The 16,827-nt window shown below is 42.3% G+C and overlaps 2 protein-coding genes across 2 annotated transcripts; one reads left to right on the forward strand and one right to left on the reverse strand.

Annotated features, from left to right (window-relative positions):
• Positions 1 to 208: 208 nt before the first annotated feature.
• Positions 209 to 7,054, forward strand: pdia6 (protein disulfide isomerase family A, member 6). Its single transcript, NM_001278803.1, is given in 13 exon segments — positions 209 to 282; positions 1,582 to 1,726; positions 2,133 to 2,190; positions 2,496 to 2,622; positions 3,687 to 3,793; positions 3,896 to 4,023; positions 4,187 to 4,301; positions 4,420 to 4,560; positions 4,701 to 4,785; positions 5,205 to 5,277; positions 5,600 to 5,758; positions 5,863 to 5,959; positions 6,258 to 7,054. Coding segments are annotated over 13 exon segments (1,320 nt in total). The 5' UTR covers positions 209 to 266; the 3' UTR covers positions 6,327 to 7,054.
• hpcal1 (hippocalcin-like 1) lies at positions 7,055 to 16,308 on the reverse strand. The gene is made up of 4 exons (XM_017456221.3): positions 16,024 to 16,308; positions 11,409 to 11,857; positions 10,730 to 10,835; positions 7,055 to 8,144 (listed from the first exon to the last, which is right to left on the reverse strand). Exons 2-4 carry the CDS (start codon positions 11,784 to 11,786, stop codon positions 8,053 to 8,055), a joined length of 576 nt encoding a protein of 191 aa, XP_017311710.1. The 5' UTR covers positions 11,787 to 11,857; positions 16,024 to 16,308; the 3' UTR covers positions 7,055 to 8,052.
• Positions 16,309 to 16,827: the final 519 nt, after the last annotated feature.

Below are 16,827 nucleotides of genomic sequence, written 5' to 3' on the forward strand. Positions count from 1 at the left end.
ATTTCGCCGTTCCTGTGCAGGAAGTTTGTCCCATTTGCGTCGCCGTACTTCTCCGCCTTTCGAAACTACACGGCGGGAGTTGATTGGACGTGATTGGTTCTGCGCTTCGGAGAGCCAATCAGCGCGGGCCACGGTGAGCTAGCGCGTGTGCTTTATGCTCCCGTGCGCGAGGTTGAGCAGGCTGCGGGTTTAGTGTTGGTGTTTCCGCTGGTGAACTGAACCGGGGTTGATGTGTCAGTGCTGTTAGCTGCGGCCTGGAAACAACCATGCGAGCTTTCTTCGGTAAGAGCTGTCGAACTCCGTTCCTGCACTTGTTTTGTCGTGTTGTTGTTGTTGTTTTGTTTTGTCAACATGATAGCGGATAGAACACAGTAAAGCCCTTTCTGCAGGAAAGGAAAGCTATCCGGCTAATCAGTAAACGGCGAAGTTCTCTAGCTAGTGCACTGTAGTACTTTGAATTTCTTAAATGTATAATATGACCGAGCTTGTTTTGATATCACAAGATATCTGTGAGAGTAAATCTTCATTCTGATGTAAATTCCATGGAGAAATCTCAACTAAACCCTGATGTGAAACTATGCACTCTGTAGAGTATTCACATGGCGGTGAACTGATGGTGGAACTGTTGGTATTTACTGGTAGATCATTTGATAAAAGCTCATTTGAGTCAAATTAAATATCTTTGTGTATCTTTGCGCAATATTTAACCGTACAGGTTTGGTTATGTGTATATTTCAGATTAGTAATGGAAGAAGAATAGCTCAAAATCTTACTGATGTGTCATTTCAGTTCATTCACTGGGTTAAGTTTGGCACATGAAGAATGGCTGAATATATATGAATATATACAGGTGTGTGTGTGTATATGAAATATATACAGCTGCATTTTTCCTAAACCTCAAAACCTGGTTTTGAGTTCTTTGTATACTTGCTGATCTCTCTCTCTCTCTCTCTCTCTCTCTCTCTCTCTCTCTCTCTCCTCTCCTCCAAACCAGCTGTGCATTTTGACCATTAGGACTATATCTGAATAAGGATCATCCACATGAAATTCAGGTGTAAATGCACCGGATTCATGTGCATTCATTAAGGCAAATGTAAATCTTGATCATTTGATCCATTTCAGAAGGACTGAGCGGCTGTTCAGATGTTGTGTAAAGGTGTACGTGTAAATGCTCATCTTGTGGGTGCATGAAGGAAACAAATCTGAGATTTGAATGCTGCCACCATCTTTTGCAAAAAAAACAAAACCGCAACAGAGGAATTTGGTTGATGACGATGAGCCCGCTTTCATATTATACGTAAATACAGCAATCAGGTTTTCTCCTGGACAACCGGACACGAGTACATACGCGAATGCTTGTGGTTAAACATTGACAATCCAGATACAAGATGCATGATGAGATGAGCATAACTGCCTAGGGTCATGCAAGTCATTGGCTCTTGAACCGCATTAATGTTTCTCTTTCTTGAGCTTGCGTATATACGTCCGAGCATGTAGAAGGTGGTCTTATCGGCACCGTGTTCCGTCCATTTTAAAGCTGAATGTTTGTGATCGACACTGAGTCGCTGCTTATGCTTTCAGGTGTGTTGGCGTGCTCCTTGACGGTCCTCTCTGTCCACGGACTCTACTCTGCCAGTGACGACGTGATTGAGCTCAATCCTTCGAACTTCAACAGGGAGGTTCTGCAGAGTGACAGTTTGTGGCTGGTGGAGTTTTACGCCCCCTGGTGAGTTAAGAACGACAGTGCTTATATTGTTACGCAATACAGGACACATGGCTGTACCTGTCTGCATCCTGCAGGATTAAAAACCACCCCCCTTAGGCCCACTGTTACTAATATTACTACATCACCCACAGCAAATACGGTTAGGGGAAATGGATGAAATGTGTGCGCTTGTCTTCGAATGGGCGTGGGAATGTTGTGGAGTGTGATTTGCTTGTTGGCGTTCCTTGGAATGGGCGTGGTTTGTAGTCTTGCAGGATGTAAACGAACCCGTCTCCGTTTATGAGTTGGCCATAGATGACAATGTCGATTTCATTTTAATGGTGTTCACGTGCCTAATAGCCTTTTTGAACACGGATGTTTTGATTCTGATTTGTGCTTTATTAAGTCTGATGATTTATTGAAAAAGGTGTGGACACTGCCAGAGCCTGGTCCCAGAATGGAAGAAAGCAGCCACAGCTTTGAAGGTAAAGTTATATCTAAATATACATGTTCTAGTGCTGTGCTCTTCTTTTTTTTTTTTTTTTTTTTTTTTTTTTTTTTCTTTTTTTTAATACCCCTCCTGGCTGTTTTTCCTTCCTCATTGAGTATCTATTCTTCTTTGTAAGGCCAAGCTAGTGAATAATGAATAAGTTGTGACAATTTACAATGATGACCGAAAAAGGCTTAAGGGTCTGCTCTGTAAAGCACAATCACAAAACCGATTCTCACTCGTCACATTTTTAATGATGGTGGATGAATAACGTTTAAACCGTGTGCTGTAAACCAACAGGGTGTTGTTAAAGTGGGAGCTGTTGATGCAGACCAACACAAGTCACTGGGAGGCCAGTATGGAGTTCGTGGTTTCCCCACCATCAAGATCTTTGGTGCTAACAAGCATAAGCCTGAGGACTACCAAGGTACAGATGACCTTTTTTTTTTTTTTGTTTCTCTTTTGTATGTTGTATTAAAACCGTGGTGTTGTTATTTTCAGAACATCAGATTACTGAGAATGTAGAAAGCACAAACTCTTCTGTCTTGAAGACTGGAGTCTTGTGGACATTCCATTACATAAATAGTTCATTGATATATTCAAAGTTGTAAATTTTGGCAAATCACTGTAGTATAAGAGGAACACTCTTTCCGACATGCAAACTCAATAATAATAATAATATGTAGTTTTTTAAAATTATTATTATTATTATTATTATTATTATTACTGTGTGAGCAGTTTATCTTGAAAGCCCATTAATAAAAGTCTTTTTGTAGGGCTTGTGGCTGCACAAGTTGGGCTTGATCATGAGTGGGTCACATGCCCATTAACATGTCTGTACCCTATACCTGTGCTGTAACTCGGTAACCACGGTCACTTCTGACAAGTCCAAAGCGACTTACACATTAGGAAATACAAGCAAAGCGATATATCAAGTGGAGAACAATACAAGTAGTGCTACTGTACAAGATTTTTAATTGTGTTCTAGAGAAGCAAAGAATCTCTTTTCCATATATGGGAGTCTTTACCAGTATGTCAATTCAGGCAGGGTTTACATTACCTGGGGTTATTTCTGCTGGTTAATAAACGATAACGGGACTAAAACCCCCGGATACACTCCGGTAATAATTCCGTTATCCTGCGTCCCCATGTAAATCAGGTCCAATCGAATAAGGCTTTTACTTTTTACATATACCCATTCGTCATCTTCTTTTTTTTAATTATGAATCCAAAGCCATTACAAATATGGCTGATGAAACATCGTGTTGTGATTAGGATTTCCAGAACTGACTTGTTATTGTGCTGTCGGTTGTTGCTTTGTATTACTGCCTACGTAAGACGGTATTTTTCTAATAAGGAAAAATACACGTTTATATTATTTATCTGTACCTTTTAACGCTTTATGACTAACCGAGGTCATACTTGTATTCACTGCCCAGATCTGTCCGTGTGTGTATTTGAACTCTCTCCGTGGTGTGTGTTTGTACGTAGGTGGACGCAGCAGTCAGGCGATCGTCGAGGCGGCTCTGAATGCAGCGCGATCTCTAGTGAAAGACCGACTGAGTGGAAAGTCTGGAGGTTCTGACTACAGCAGACAGGTACTGAAGTACACAAACCTTTTATTTTATTTATTTATTTTAATCTTCTTTTTCTCTGTCTTGTATCATTTTATTAATTTTTCTATTTTGTCTGATTTTTAGAGCTCTGGTGGTGGGAATAAGAAAGACGTGGTGGAGCTGACCGACGATAACTTTGACCGCATGGTTTTGGACGGCGATGCTGTGTGGATGGTGGAATTCTTTGCGCCTTGGTGTGGACACTGTAAAAAGTAAGCTTGCATAAATTTCCGTAAAGTTCCTAATCTATGCTTGTGATGTCACGCGGTACCGAAAAGAAGAATGCATGTACGTGAATTAAACCATTGCGACATGAAGGCATTTTGTATTTTTAGTCGTGGTCTCGGTTATTAATCTGCAGTTCGATCATTTCAGTCTCGAGCCCGAATGGACCGCTGCAGCTACTCAGGTCAAAGAGCAGACCAGTGGTAGAGTGAAGCTGGGAGCCGTAGACGCTACTGTTCATCAGGGTCTGGCAAGCCGCTACGGAGTGAGTCTGATACCTGAATCGTGTGTCAATCACTTTCATATCTGTCTAGAAATTGGTTTTGAGGATTGAAAACTCTTGCCTTGATTTACTGATAGTCTTTTAATTTTATCATTTGTAGATCAAAGGATTCCCTACCATTAAGATCTTCCGAAAAGGAGAGGAACCGGAGGACTACCAGGGCGGACGCACACGCTCGGACATCATTGCCCGTGCCATTGACCTTTTCTCAGACAACGCCCCTCCTCCAGAACTACTAGAGGTCTGATCAATTTTTTTCCCCCTGTTTCCCTAACCTAGCTGCTCAGCGATCACTGCTTTCTAGAACTGTGCTTTTGTTTATATTTTAAGGGATTCAATTGTGTATGTTTAATGTAATTGTGCATTGTCTTTTTTTTAAAGATTTTGAATGAAGACATTTTGAAGAAGACCTGTGAGGATCATCAGCTGTGTATTATTGCTGTTTTGCCTCATATTCTAGATACAGGTATGAGAACATTAGTGCATCGATACACCTGCTGTTTAACCATAATCAGCTGTGTACATATAGCTTTGCATGTTACTGGCATCTTCTCAACCAGCTTCAGATGAAGTTGTTTTTTTATTTTTTATTTATTTAATTTTTTTAAAAAAAGTTCCCCAAATAGAATAAGGTCTAAATGAAAACTGCTTGCTTGGAGGGGGATTTAAAAGAGAAAAAGAGAGATTAAGCAGCATTTCAGACATCTCGAATTGTGGAAATGGGTCCCATAACATAATAGGAGGGTTAATAAGAGTCATAGAAAATAAAGATTCTTTCTATTTATTTATTTATTTATTTATTTATTTATTTTTTAACCTACATGTTCCTTCAACGTATATAATCCGAAATTAAATTGGCAGTATTCCTTACTGGGTTGTTTTCAGGTGCGGCAGGTAGAAATGCCTATCTGGAAGTCATGATGAAGATGGCTGAGAAGTACAAGAAGAAGATGTGGGGGTCAGTACTTGTAGCCTATTTCCATATGGATTCTTTATAAAGTGGACAGAAGATTTAATTTAGAGTTAATATGCCTGGTAATGTTTTTAATTAGTGGCTTTCTCTTTTTCTGTCAATCACAAATCGCACAATCCTGTATACAGCCTGGATCCTCTCGCATTTATTTTTTATTTATTTTTCTAATGCCATTTCGGGGAGTTCTTGCCATCGATGGGCTAGCTCGTTTTAATCCCATATTTTTGTAACAAAAAAAAAAACAACGACTTTGTAAGAATAAAGATGAAACTTTAGTTTAATTCTGTTCCTTTTCCTTCTTCTATAGCTGGCTGTGGACTGAATCTGGAGCTCAGATGGAACTTGAGGCCTCTTTGGGGATCGGTGGTTTCGGCTACCCAGCCATGGCAGCTATTAACGCTCGCAAGATGAAGTTTGCTCTTCTTAAAGGCTCGTTCAGCGAGACAGGAATCTATGAGTTCTTAAGGTAATGTTTTGTTTAACGTTCTGTTCCTACATTTCATTGACCGTGGATTTCATTAAGTGCTATGGCAACATTTGGGATGTTTTTGTTCTTCACCTCCACCGTAGGGATCTCTCTGTCGGGCGTGGCTCCACTGCCACAATAACAGGCGGGGCTTTACCCAAGATCCACACTGTAGAAGCCTGGGACGGGAAGGATGGAGTCGTAAGTACTTTTTTGTTGTTGTTGTTGTTGTTGTTGTTCGAGGTAAACTACTGTAATGTAGCAATGCTATATCTTTTTACAGTAAAAAAACAAAACACCAACACAGTGGAAAATTTTCAGAAACATATCTGTAGAAGTATAGATTAAAGCTAAGAATAAATTAATAATTCATATCCTGCATATTAAATCTGCTATATAAAGGTTATCAACACCCAATTGGAGCTTCCTTTCACAATTAACAGAAGAAATGTCAAGCCTGTCCTCACAAGACCTTCTCCTGTCTTTTCCATTCCCTCAGCTTCCTGTGGAGGATGACATTGACTTGAGTGATGTGGATCTGGATGACTTGGACAAGGATGAATTATGAGTTCATAGGCTGTGCAAGGCTTGTCCAGTTTGAACCTGCCTCTCCTCTCCCATGGATGAGGGGAAAACTGGGACATTAAAGTTACTGAACACTCTTGAAAACAAAGACTCACAATGTCTCACTTTTAACTTCTCTCCAATCGTTTGCAATGAGGCGGGATCGGGATTTAAATCATGGTCGCTTTAGCTTTGCCTTACAGGCCTCCTTTCTGTTTGATCGGTTGACTGTTTGGATGTCGAACAGAATCGTCACTTCACTTTTCCCTGTCCAGCTGTACCCACTACACATAGCTTCAGAATTAGGTTTGTTTGCTGTGTTCCTACCCAGCCCTGTGGTCCTCCAATGGTGTCCATTCCTCAGTGAACAATGACTAAAACCGGATAAACTCTTAATTAACGGGGGGAAAGTAGCTGACCCAGGACGTTCACTGAGGAGAGGAAACTACTCTAGGTTCCCGGATGCAGTCACGAACGCTTTATATAGCGTGTCCTGGATTTCACCTGCTGTTTCCCCTGTTGAACATCCCTATTCATTTTCCCCTTCCAATGTGACGTACTTCTTTTTTTTTTTTTTTTTTTTTTGTTAGCATTTCCTTTGAAAAGTGACTCAGTACATCTGCTTTCCACTGTATTTGTGCTGGGCAGGGAGTAAAGTGGGAGCTGTGTAGATTTTTACGAGTGCTCAATGTTTTTTTTGTTATGAAAATAATAATAAAAAAGGAACACGGATAAAATGACTGCATTTTATTATGGATGTACAAATCCTACTAAAAGTTGTATTTGTGTACGGTCATCTCTAAGTTTATTTACGATCGTAAATAATGGTTCGCTTGCTTGAGTTCTCAATACATGATTCATACAGATACAGCATTCAACTGGAAAGGAGCTCACGTACATATCTACTGTTGGTTACACTGAGATACAGCAATATTGCTCAAGTGCACAAGCTTCGGTTACTCTACGGACAACGCTCGTGAACCAAGGAGTCGGAAACGGTCGGCGTAAACGCTAGTTTTGGCAAATCGCTCTTGATGAAGCGTAGCATAGTGGCAGAATTACATACTATAAAACTATGTAAGCTGGCGAAGAGGAAAGACTAAAACGTAAAAAGTTTAAAACAAATTCAATACGAGACTAAACACTGAAGGATTTACTTGACCATTTCAATAAAAGGATATAGTTACATCTGCAGAACCAAATCAATTGTACACTTACATTTGGATTTTTGGACTGAGCTTTAACTTACTGCTACTTGTGTTTGTGTGTGTGTGTGTTTGCATATTAGGTTTAAAAGAAAGGGGAAAAACCATGTGTTCCTTATTCCCATGGCTGTGAAATATCCAGATGAATTCTTCTAAACCCTGTTTGAACTGCATCAAAAATGCCCAATGCTTTTACTAAAAGGAGCTCCCTTTTATAGTCATATATTAACGAACTGGCCGTCTCGACTGTCTGATATTCGGCGCGTTAAATTTTTTTCGGAAATGATTTGGCACATCCCAACGAATATAATCCTCCTTTAACCTTTAACAGAAAGTACTAGATTGGGCGAAATCTGTGAGCGCATCTGCGTAATAAACTGAGCAGATTTTGTGACTAACATATCACATATAGGGAGCTGATTTATTACTCAAACGCAGTCCATGCCTTGGAGAGCACCCAGCTGATCCTCCTATCGAAGTGTGAATGTGTGACCTGGTTTTCTGGGGGTGTCGTTGCTTTCACGACTAGCGTGGAGTGCTCTGATCAGACTGAAGCAGTCGGACAATGGAGGGATCGCTCTTGGCACCTTTGATGAACTCCTCCAGGGAAAGCCTTCCTGCAATATGAAAGAGACAAAAGGTCAGTGATGTCGTAACCAGGCATATTTCCATTATTAGGCGAATTATATCGGAATGTTATTTCACAATACGTGTATAAAACAAAAAGCCGAGAAGGGCGACGGCGGAAATTAGAGAAGGAAACAGTCCGGGTTCTACTGCTAATTTGTCTTAAAAGATGACTTGTTGCTAAAGTGCAGTTTATACAGTGTTGTGTTATCTCTCGATCGAGGTTTTGTTGAATTTGTATTGAATCGCCTGAATACTGAAACTGATGAGAGGCCACATCACTTCAATAGTACTGGCCATTCATTCATTTATCTATCTCTAGTAAGCGCTTTATCCGGGTAAGGGTGGTGGTAGTGGGTCCAGAGCCACTGAGCGTGAATGCAGGAATATAGCACGGATGGGACACCAGTCTATCACAGGGCACCATGTACACTTAGCAGTCCCTCTAGGATTTTGCGATTATAGAAATGAATGCAAAATCAAGCAAACTTGAGCTTGTAATTTTTCAAAACGACTGCAGATTTGGGACACGTCGTGGCAACGTCGCAGTACGCGTTCAGCCAAGGCCCTCTTCGATTCGTGTGCGTCGAACGTGAGTACAGCTAAAAGGTCTCGTTTACCAACAGACATCACTGTGAAAGAGCGTGCAAAACAATTTCGTACAATGGCAATTTAGCCAGTTCTACTTTACAGCATGTGGCAGACGCCCTTATCCAGAGCAACTTAGAATGATCTCATTTATACAACTGCTTTCGACACTGTGAACCATCCGATCCTCCGGTCAACTCTCTCCAGCCTGGGCATCACCGGAACGGTTCTGCGCTGGGTGGAATCCTATCTCTCAGGCAGATCCTTCAAGGTATCATGGAGAGGAGGTATTTCTGAAACTCAGCAACTCACAACTGGCGTTCCACAGGGATCAGTTCTGGATCCACTGCTCTTTTCTGTCTACACTACATCTCTGGGGCAGGTGATTGAGTCTCATGGCTTCTCATATCATTGCTATGCTGATGACACCCAGATCTATTTGTCCTTCCAGCCTGACGATCCATCCGTCTCTGCACGTATCTCTGCTTGCCTGTCGGACATCTGGATGAGGGAACACCATCTTAAGCTCAACCCGGCAAAATCTGAGCTTCTCGTCATCTCAGCCTGTCCGTCAATCAACCACAAGCTCACTGTACAGCTCGGCTCGACCACACTCAAGCCAACCAGGTCGGCCAGGAACCTTGGGGTGATTCTCGATGACAGCTTGACCTTTACAGACCTTTACATCTCAACAACTGCACGGTCCTGTCGGTTCATCCTGTACAACATCAAGAAAATCAGACCCTACCTCACCGAACAGGCTACACAGATACTAGTCCAGACTCTTGTTATCTCAAAACTGGACTACTGCAACTCACTACTCTCGGGTCTCCCGGCCAGCTCCATCAAACCCCTCCAAATGATTCAGAATGCAGCAGCACACCTCGTCTTCAACCAGCCCAAGAGAACCCATGTCACACCCCTCTTCATCTCCCTCCACTGGCTTCCTGTATCCGCCCGTATCAAATTCAAGGGTCTTGATACTCACCTACAAGACCTTGTCTGGAACAGCACCCTCCTACCTCAACTCTCTCCTGAAGGCTTACGTTCCCTCACGCAATCTGCGATCGATTAACAACCGACGCTTAGTACTACCGACTCAGCGTGGCACGAAGGTCCCTTTCCAGAACCTTCACACTATCTGTCCCTCAGTGGTGGAATGAACTTCCGACCTCAATCCGGACCACAGAATCTCTCACCATCTTCAAAAAACAGCTAAAGACCCACTTCTTCCGTGAACACTTAACCAACTCATTAAAAAAAATTAATTTACTCTGGCACTTACACCTCGACTCTGCGCACTTTGCTTCTTCTGGAACTCGATTAACGGATCTTGTACAGTAGCACTACTCGTATTGTTCTCCGCTTGGTAGATCGCTTTGCTTGTATTTTCTCATTTGTAAGTCGCTTTGGATAAAAGCGTCTGCTAAATGAATAAATGTAAACGTAATGCAACTGAGCAGTTGAGGGTTAAGGGCTTTGCTCAAGGGCCAACAGACTCGAACCAGGGACCCTGGAGGCTGTGAGGCGGCAATGCTGCTCACTGTTCCACCGTGCTTCCCAAGTAGACTTCAATTTAAATCAATTTAAAGACCAGTGATTTTCCATTTGTTTTTGATCATCCACTAGGATTAGATAAGCACACGGTCACTTCTTTTCTAGCTGGCGGGCACTAAGCACTGGACTTACAGATGCCGCAGCGGTTACATAAGATTTCAGGGCCTTATTTTCCCTTCCCAGTGAGAACACAGCCAGCTGTGTCCTTGAGGGCTCCTGGAACTCCAAGCTGAATCCCAGATGTAGGTGCCACTGCTGGGATACTTAATGCTTACTGAAGGGTGAACGTGCAAAACAAAAATACAGGCCTTTCAATAATCCACTTCTGCTACCCTTAATGTTACTCCATCATGCCACGAACACGGCAATAATTACATAATGAAGAAATACAACTCCGTTTAGGACATTTATTTATTTATATATTTATTACCATCGTTGTCTGTGTCCATTTGCCTAAAGATCTTGTCAGTGCGTTTCTCTGGAGTCGACTCGTCCTCTGGCATCTTCATTACAGAGGACACCATTTTGTAAATTGCCTGTGTTCATGGGGGGAGAAAAAAAAAACAAAAAAAAAACCCAACTGATTATACAACAATTAATTCCTGCTCGTTTTGTAAACACGACCCATTGCTATTTTATTTTTTTTTATCAGTTCGTTCCAATAAATATACTTATATTATGGATAATAATCATAGACCGTCGACATTGTTTTTCGTTAAATGCGCACACAGCCCTTGTACTTAAGTGCCATTTTTGGCACAACCATATGGCCTGTGGAACAGCAGCTTGATGCGTTCTGTTTATTCAGGCCACTATATCGCCAAACGTTCAACTGAACCAATATCAACTGATATGGAACGAACTGCTCTGGCAACAGGGTCCGACAGTGCAAACACAGACCTGCACATACAGGAATAAAACATAATGCAAGAAAGGCAGAAAGCAGATCCGGGAAACCTTTTCCAGAAAACGTGATTTCTTCATGACCTACAGGCAATTTTAGGGTCTGTGTTAATGCGTCTGTCGTTAAACTGAACGTAAACCCACAGAAAAATAATTACACCGAGTTAATCAAAACCGCGTCTTCGCAGTTCGTGCTCTCCTCTCACCTGCACGATTTCCAGCATCTCGGCTCGGCTGATGTATCCGTTTCCGTCCAGGTCGTACATGCTGAAAGCCCAGCGGAGCTTCTGCTCCAGACCTCCACGCGACGTCACACTCAGCGCGATGATGAACTCCCGGAAATCGATAGTCGCGTCGCCGTTGGTGTCAAAGGTACGGAAGACGTGTTCGGCAAACTTCGAGGCGTCCCCGTATGGAAAGAAATTGGCGTAGATTTTCTTGAACTCGTCCACGGTTAAGTGGCCGCTAGGGCAATCTTTAAGGAAGCCACGGTACCACTCCTGCAACTCGTGGTCGGTGAATTCGGTGTTTTCCCGCAGATCGTTCAGAACCTCCGGGCGCAGCTTGCTGTTCTGTTTACCCATGATGGTAATACAATCCTACACCAGGAACCCCCTGCTGGATCACTCTCCTGTCTGGGTGTCTCACGCCTGTCCTACATAATGGTAACAGAACGAATAAAAGTAATAAGTCATTTCAACATTCTCGTTCCTTTTTTGGTATTTGCATTTTTTTCCTCTCTCTTTTATCAGATGAGGATTTGGCCAGATGGAGAAAGATATTACATCTAGCGAGATGAGAGAAAGGAGTCTAGTATCCATGGATACCATTTAATGGCCTATTAAGGTGAAAATTTATCGATTTCTCGATGCTGGTGTGGTGGGGAGAAAATGGCCATCTGTGAGACGCTTACGAAAGGTCGTGACTTGCACTAGATAACCAAGAAACCGCCAAGACACCAAGTCAGATAACACAGAAGAGCTTTCAGTCCTGTCTGTAAGATTAAATGTGGTGCAGGGGAGTGTGTTCAAGCAGAAAATTACAATCATTTACTATTTCTGTAAAGATGCATGCGTACGTGTGTGTGTGTGCGTGTGTGCGTGCGTGCGTGCGTCAGAAGACACCAAGTCACAGTTTGACACCTTCTGCATTCTCCACATCTCCTTCCGACATTCTACATGGGTACTACAAAAGTCGCAGTTCTTTCATTTCAGATGACTTCAGCACGTCATTTCATAATGAAAAATGTAGTCGTCATTTGTCTCTAAACCCGAGTGTGTGCGAGATTCGATTCTCTGCGTAATGCTCATATTTCACGCTCACGCAGAATTCTTTGATCGTTCAGCATCAGGAAGAATGCGCCATGTGCCACATTAGAGGACCGGTTGAAAAGGTGTGAACCCGTTAGCTCTGTCTGTAGTCTAACGGGCGGCTCTGAACGTTCCGCTGTGATGGCGATCGAAATGAACGGCATCGGTTTCCGAGACAGTGGCATGGAAGTGCTCAAATAGCGTACGAACACATTGTCAGACTATATAGATGAACTGGCTGGGAAAGGCAGACTTTAATGGTTGGATCAAATATATACGATTCAGCTACACCATCCACTTGAACCTATAAAAGCTTGATGTTAAAGATACTGAAAAAGACCTGGCCATGTGCAGCCACTTGTTTGTTCCCTCATGTCCTCCCAGGTTTGTATCGAATACTCATTCTTTAGCCAGTGACATTTATTTATTTATTTATTTATTAGAATAATTGCTTTTAAATCAATCTTGATGCCTATCCACTGCCGCCATGGCTCTTGCAGACCGTGAACAACAAATGCGATGTGACATTAACAAACAAGACCAACATTTTACTGGCAGGAAATAAACTCATAAATAGAGCAGAAGATGAATTCGGAGCGATCGACACGCTAAACTGCTATTATTACGTTATTGTACTGTTTATACGCGGTTGACTTTAAACGGAAAATTTCCGGTACAGTTAAAATGTTACGGAAGCCCGAAGCGGCCATGCATTATACTTTTTTTTTTTCTTTGTTGTTTTCTCGTGATCTCAACTTACTTTTATCCATCCATCCATCCATCTTCTATACCGCTTTATCCTTTTCAGGGTCACGGGGAACCTGGAGACTATCCCAGGGAGCATCGGGGACAAGGCGGGGTACACCCTGGACAGGGTGCACAATCACATACACACTCACACACCCATTCATACACTACGGACACTTTGGACACGACGATCAGCCTACCGTGCGTGTCTTTGGACTGGGGGAGGAAACCGGAGTACCCAGAGGAAACCCCCGCAGCACGGGGAGAACATGCAAACTCCGCACACACAGGGCCACGGTGGGAATCGAACCCCCACCCTGGAGGTGTGAGGCGAACGTGCTAACCAAGCTTAACAAAATCATGATTGTGGTGTTACTGGTGCATTTTATGTAGTAGTATATCTTGAGCTTGTGTTAACCACAGACCTTATTTCAGGGGTTTAACCAAAAACCAATGAAAAAAAAAAAACGGTCGACGTCGGGGACTCTGGCTGTCGAGATCATGCGAAAACAACCTTTGTTATGTTGAGATCACAAGAAAAAAAAAAACATTTATAATGCATTGCCGCTTAGGGCTTCCCTAAAATGTCCCTTTTTGCACTTTGTGAAATTCATTGAGCTTGGCTTTATTTCTTATGCTCGAACGCGAGAGGTTTTGCACAGACTCTACTCGTATTTTTTTCAGTGTCCACCTCTTCAGCGGAATGCGATTTCACTCAGTCTGGTCCTGAAATCTGAGTCACATGTCACCGCTGCTCTGCTTCGTGGGACATGCGGACAGAGATATAACCATGGGCGTAGTTGAGTTTCACTCACTCCCACTTTCCTTCAAATGCTTGCCAAGCCACAAGAAAACCCAGAACTTTCCAGTCTGCAGAACTAAATGCACTGACATGGAAAAAAAAAAAAAAACACACACACACACACACACACACATACAGCATGCAAGAAGACTGGTTCCACAGGCCCCTTTCTTAGTTCAAATAACAATGACATAGGGGTACTACAAACACAGAGCTGAAATTTAGTGCAGTGTGCAAGCTCAGGGAGGAAGTCGAAAATAATCCATTTCTGGGACAGGGGTGTAAAATGTAGAATTTGTGTATAATATAATCACCATAAAACCATTTTTGCATGTGTTTTACATTTTTAGTTGCTGTACATGAGCAATTGAACCTACAGGCCTTAAAATAAAAAGTCCAAATCTTAAACTAATAATAATAATAATAATAATAATAATAAGCATATAAGGGTCTGTGTTTCTTTACTTAGGGATGACCGGTTGTTAATGCATGTATAAACCTTGTCAAATGACCATTTCGAATGCATTAATCCTTGGGATCCAAGTCACGGATTCAGTCTAGTCTCATTCAATTGATCACCGGACGGAGCATTTCAAAACGAACACACGTGAAAACATTATACCGCCATCTTGAAACGTTAACACGGTCCAGCATACATTGTGCTGCTAGTCAGGCCTTGAACGTGCACTGTGTGCACATGTTTATGTAACACTGGTGCTCTCCGGGCCACGACTGCTCGTCTTTTGTCGCTCCGGCGCCCTTCGTACGGCGGTACACGTTACCACCGCCGAAATCTCACCCATGCTGTCCAGGCGAACCAGAACGTCCTTTAGTACCCAGGAGTAAGTTTGCACCATCATATGAAATCGAATTCCCAGCAGGACTTGTGTGCAAAAAATAAATAAATAAATAAATCCAGACTGAGAAACAGACAAAGCTCTGCCTTAACTTGTCACTTAAACCATAAACCGATTTCTTACATCATTTCCTAGCAGGACGCGTTAATACGTGTGGGTTTGATGACATCATCGGTAGTCTCGGTTCAATTCTCCTAGTGGTTGTAGAGTAGCGTAGTCCATCATGCATAAACCATCAAGCCCATTAACCTCTTCGTGTTAGTAGGGTCACCGAAATCGATCCTGACTGGTGTTAAAAGATCAGCAGAACACAAATCCCATGGCTTTCTCCGGCTCTGCTGGACCATGATCCGAGCCTAAAACTAACACCTCATGTGCTAGCTCATCAGATATGTCCGAGTAGGTTCCCCCCCCCGCTTCCTCTCTCTAGTATAGCTTGTTTGTTTAACCTGTTATCAAACGGTCAATGCTTTCTGACAGACTGCGTCACTGAACGTCCGGTTGTGTGCCACCAGATCTGTCTCGAAGAACGCAGAAGATCACGTAGGATCACGTAGGATCGTGGACCCGGGGCGTAAAAAGTCCTCGGTCCTGTCGTAGGAGTTCTAAATCCTGAGCTGGCCCATAAATAAATCGATTTAAAGTAACGTTGAATGCTTGCTCCATGTCTTCTAAACCTTCTCTGTCACAGAGAACTGAAAGTGGTCGTGACTCAGTCAGTGACATTTACAGAAGATTACGTGTTTTTTTTTTTTTTCCCCTTTTCCTTTTTCCACACACTCACCACAATTAAAACTGCTTACACACCAGTCCTTTTACATCACCATGTTTTAACGGGCTTTACACTGCTACTATAATCTCCAAGCTGACCTCAAAGAACATCTACGTGGACCGGATATTTAAAGGATAAACATAGTCAGGGCCACACCTACCATCACTCCTGTAAACTGTTAGGAGATGTGAATCAACACACACACACACACACACACCTGAATTTACTATTCAAGCAAGAAGTTTGGGTTTTGTGTGAAAAAAAGCAAGTTTAGCTCAGAGGTGGTCGGATGTAAACGTGTGAAGACCCAGTTTATCTTCAGTAGGAACTTACCCTGAAGAAGCCTGAAGGAGACTCCGGTAGTGTTGGAGAAGAGTGTCCTTAGTAACGGGGGGGGAAAAAAAAAAAAAAAAAAAAAAAAAAAAAAAAAAAAAAAAGATTAACGCCTGCTTCTAACAAGACTTTCAAAGTATATTCCCAAACGACTCCATTTTATATTACATTATATCACAGCTAGTCTGTAGTTCTGACTCCCTCTCTGAGAAAACAGGTTCCATCGTTTATTAACACAACACTACAAGCCTCCTCATCATCCTTTCTGCTACTGGGAGATCCGATACCCTGGACCTGCCTGCTCTGCTGTCCATGGGCGCGACCAAAACTATTTGTAGGGGTGCGAAGGATTAAAGGCGTTTGGTGATTTGACGGAGTTTCGTATCGTAAATTGAAAAAAAAAATTTTTTTCTTTTCAGTAAAAACTTTTGAAAATGTACGTATTGGTAGAATGCTAGAACATATTCTTCCGATTAAAGGGAAAGTCATCGACAGCGTTTTTTCTCTCTCGAGATAACACCCCATGTAGCATGGAGTGGTCTAGTCCAAATCGTAGCTCTTCGTCGGAAAAGGCTGCTGTGTGGCGACACACTATGGAAAGAACCTTTCTGACTGAGAGAGAGAGAGAGAGAGAGAGAGAGAGCGAGCATTTTTTTCAGTTGTTATCGACGTTAAAAAAACATTATACAAGGGTACTGGATGTTGATATGAGACTGTAGGTAATAAAAATAAATGGATTATTATTTTTATGACGTAGCAAATGAAGTAGTAAACTCCAGAAACCTTGATTTTGGAAGTCATGGC

The sequence above is a fragment of the Ictalurus punctatus genome, chromosome 25 (genome assembly GCF_001660625.3).
Source record: "Ictalurus punctatus breed USDA103 chromosome 25, Coco_2.0, whole genome shotgun sequence".
In the NCBI taxonomy this organism is placed as follows: domain Eukaryota; kingdom Metazoa; phylum Chordata; class Actinopteri; order Siluriformes; family Ictaluridae; genus Ictalurus; species Ictalurus punctatus.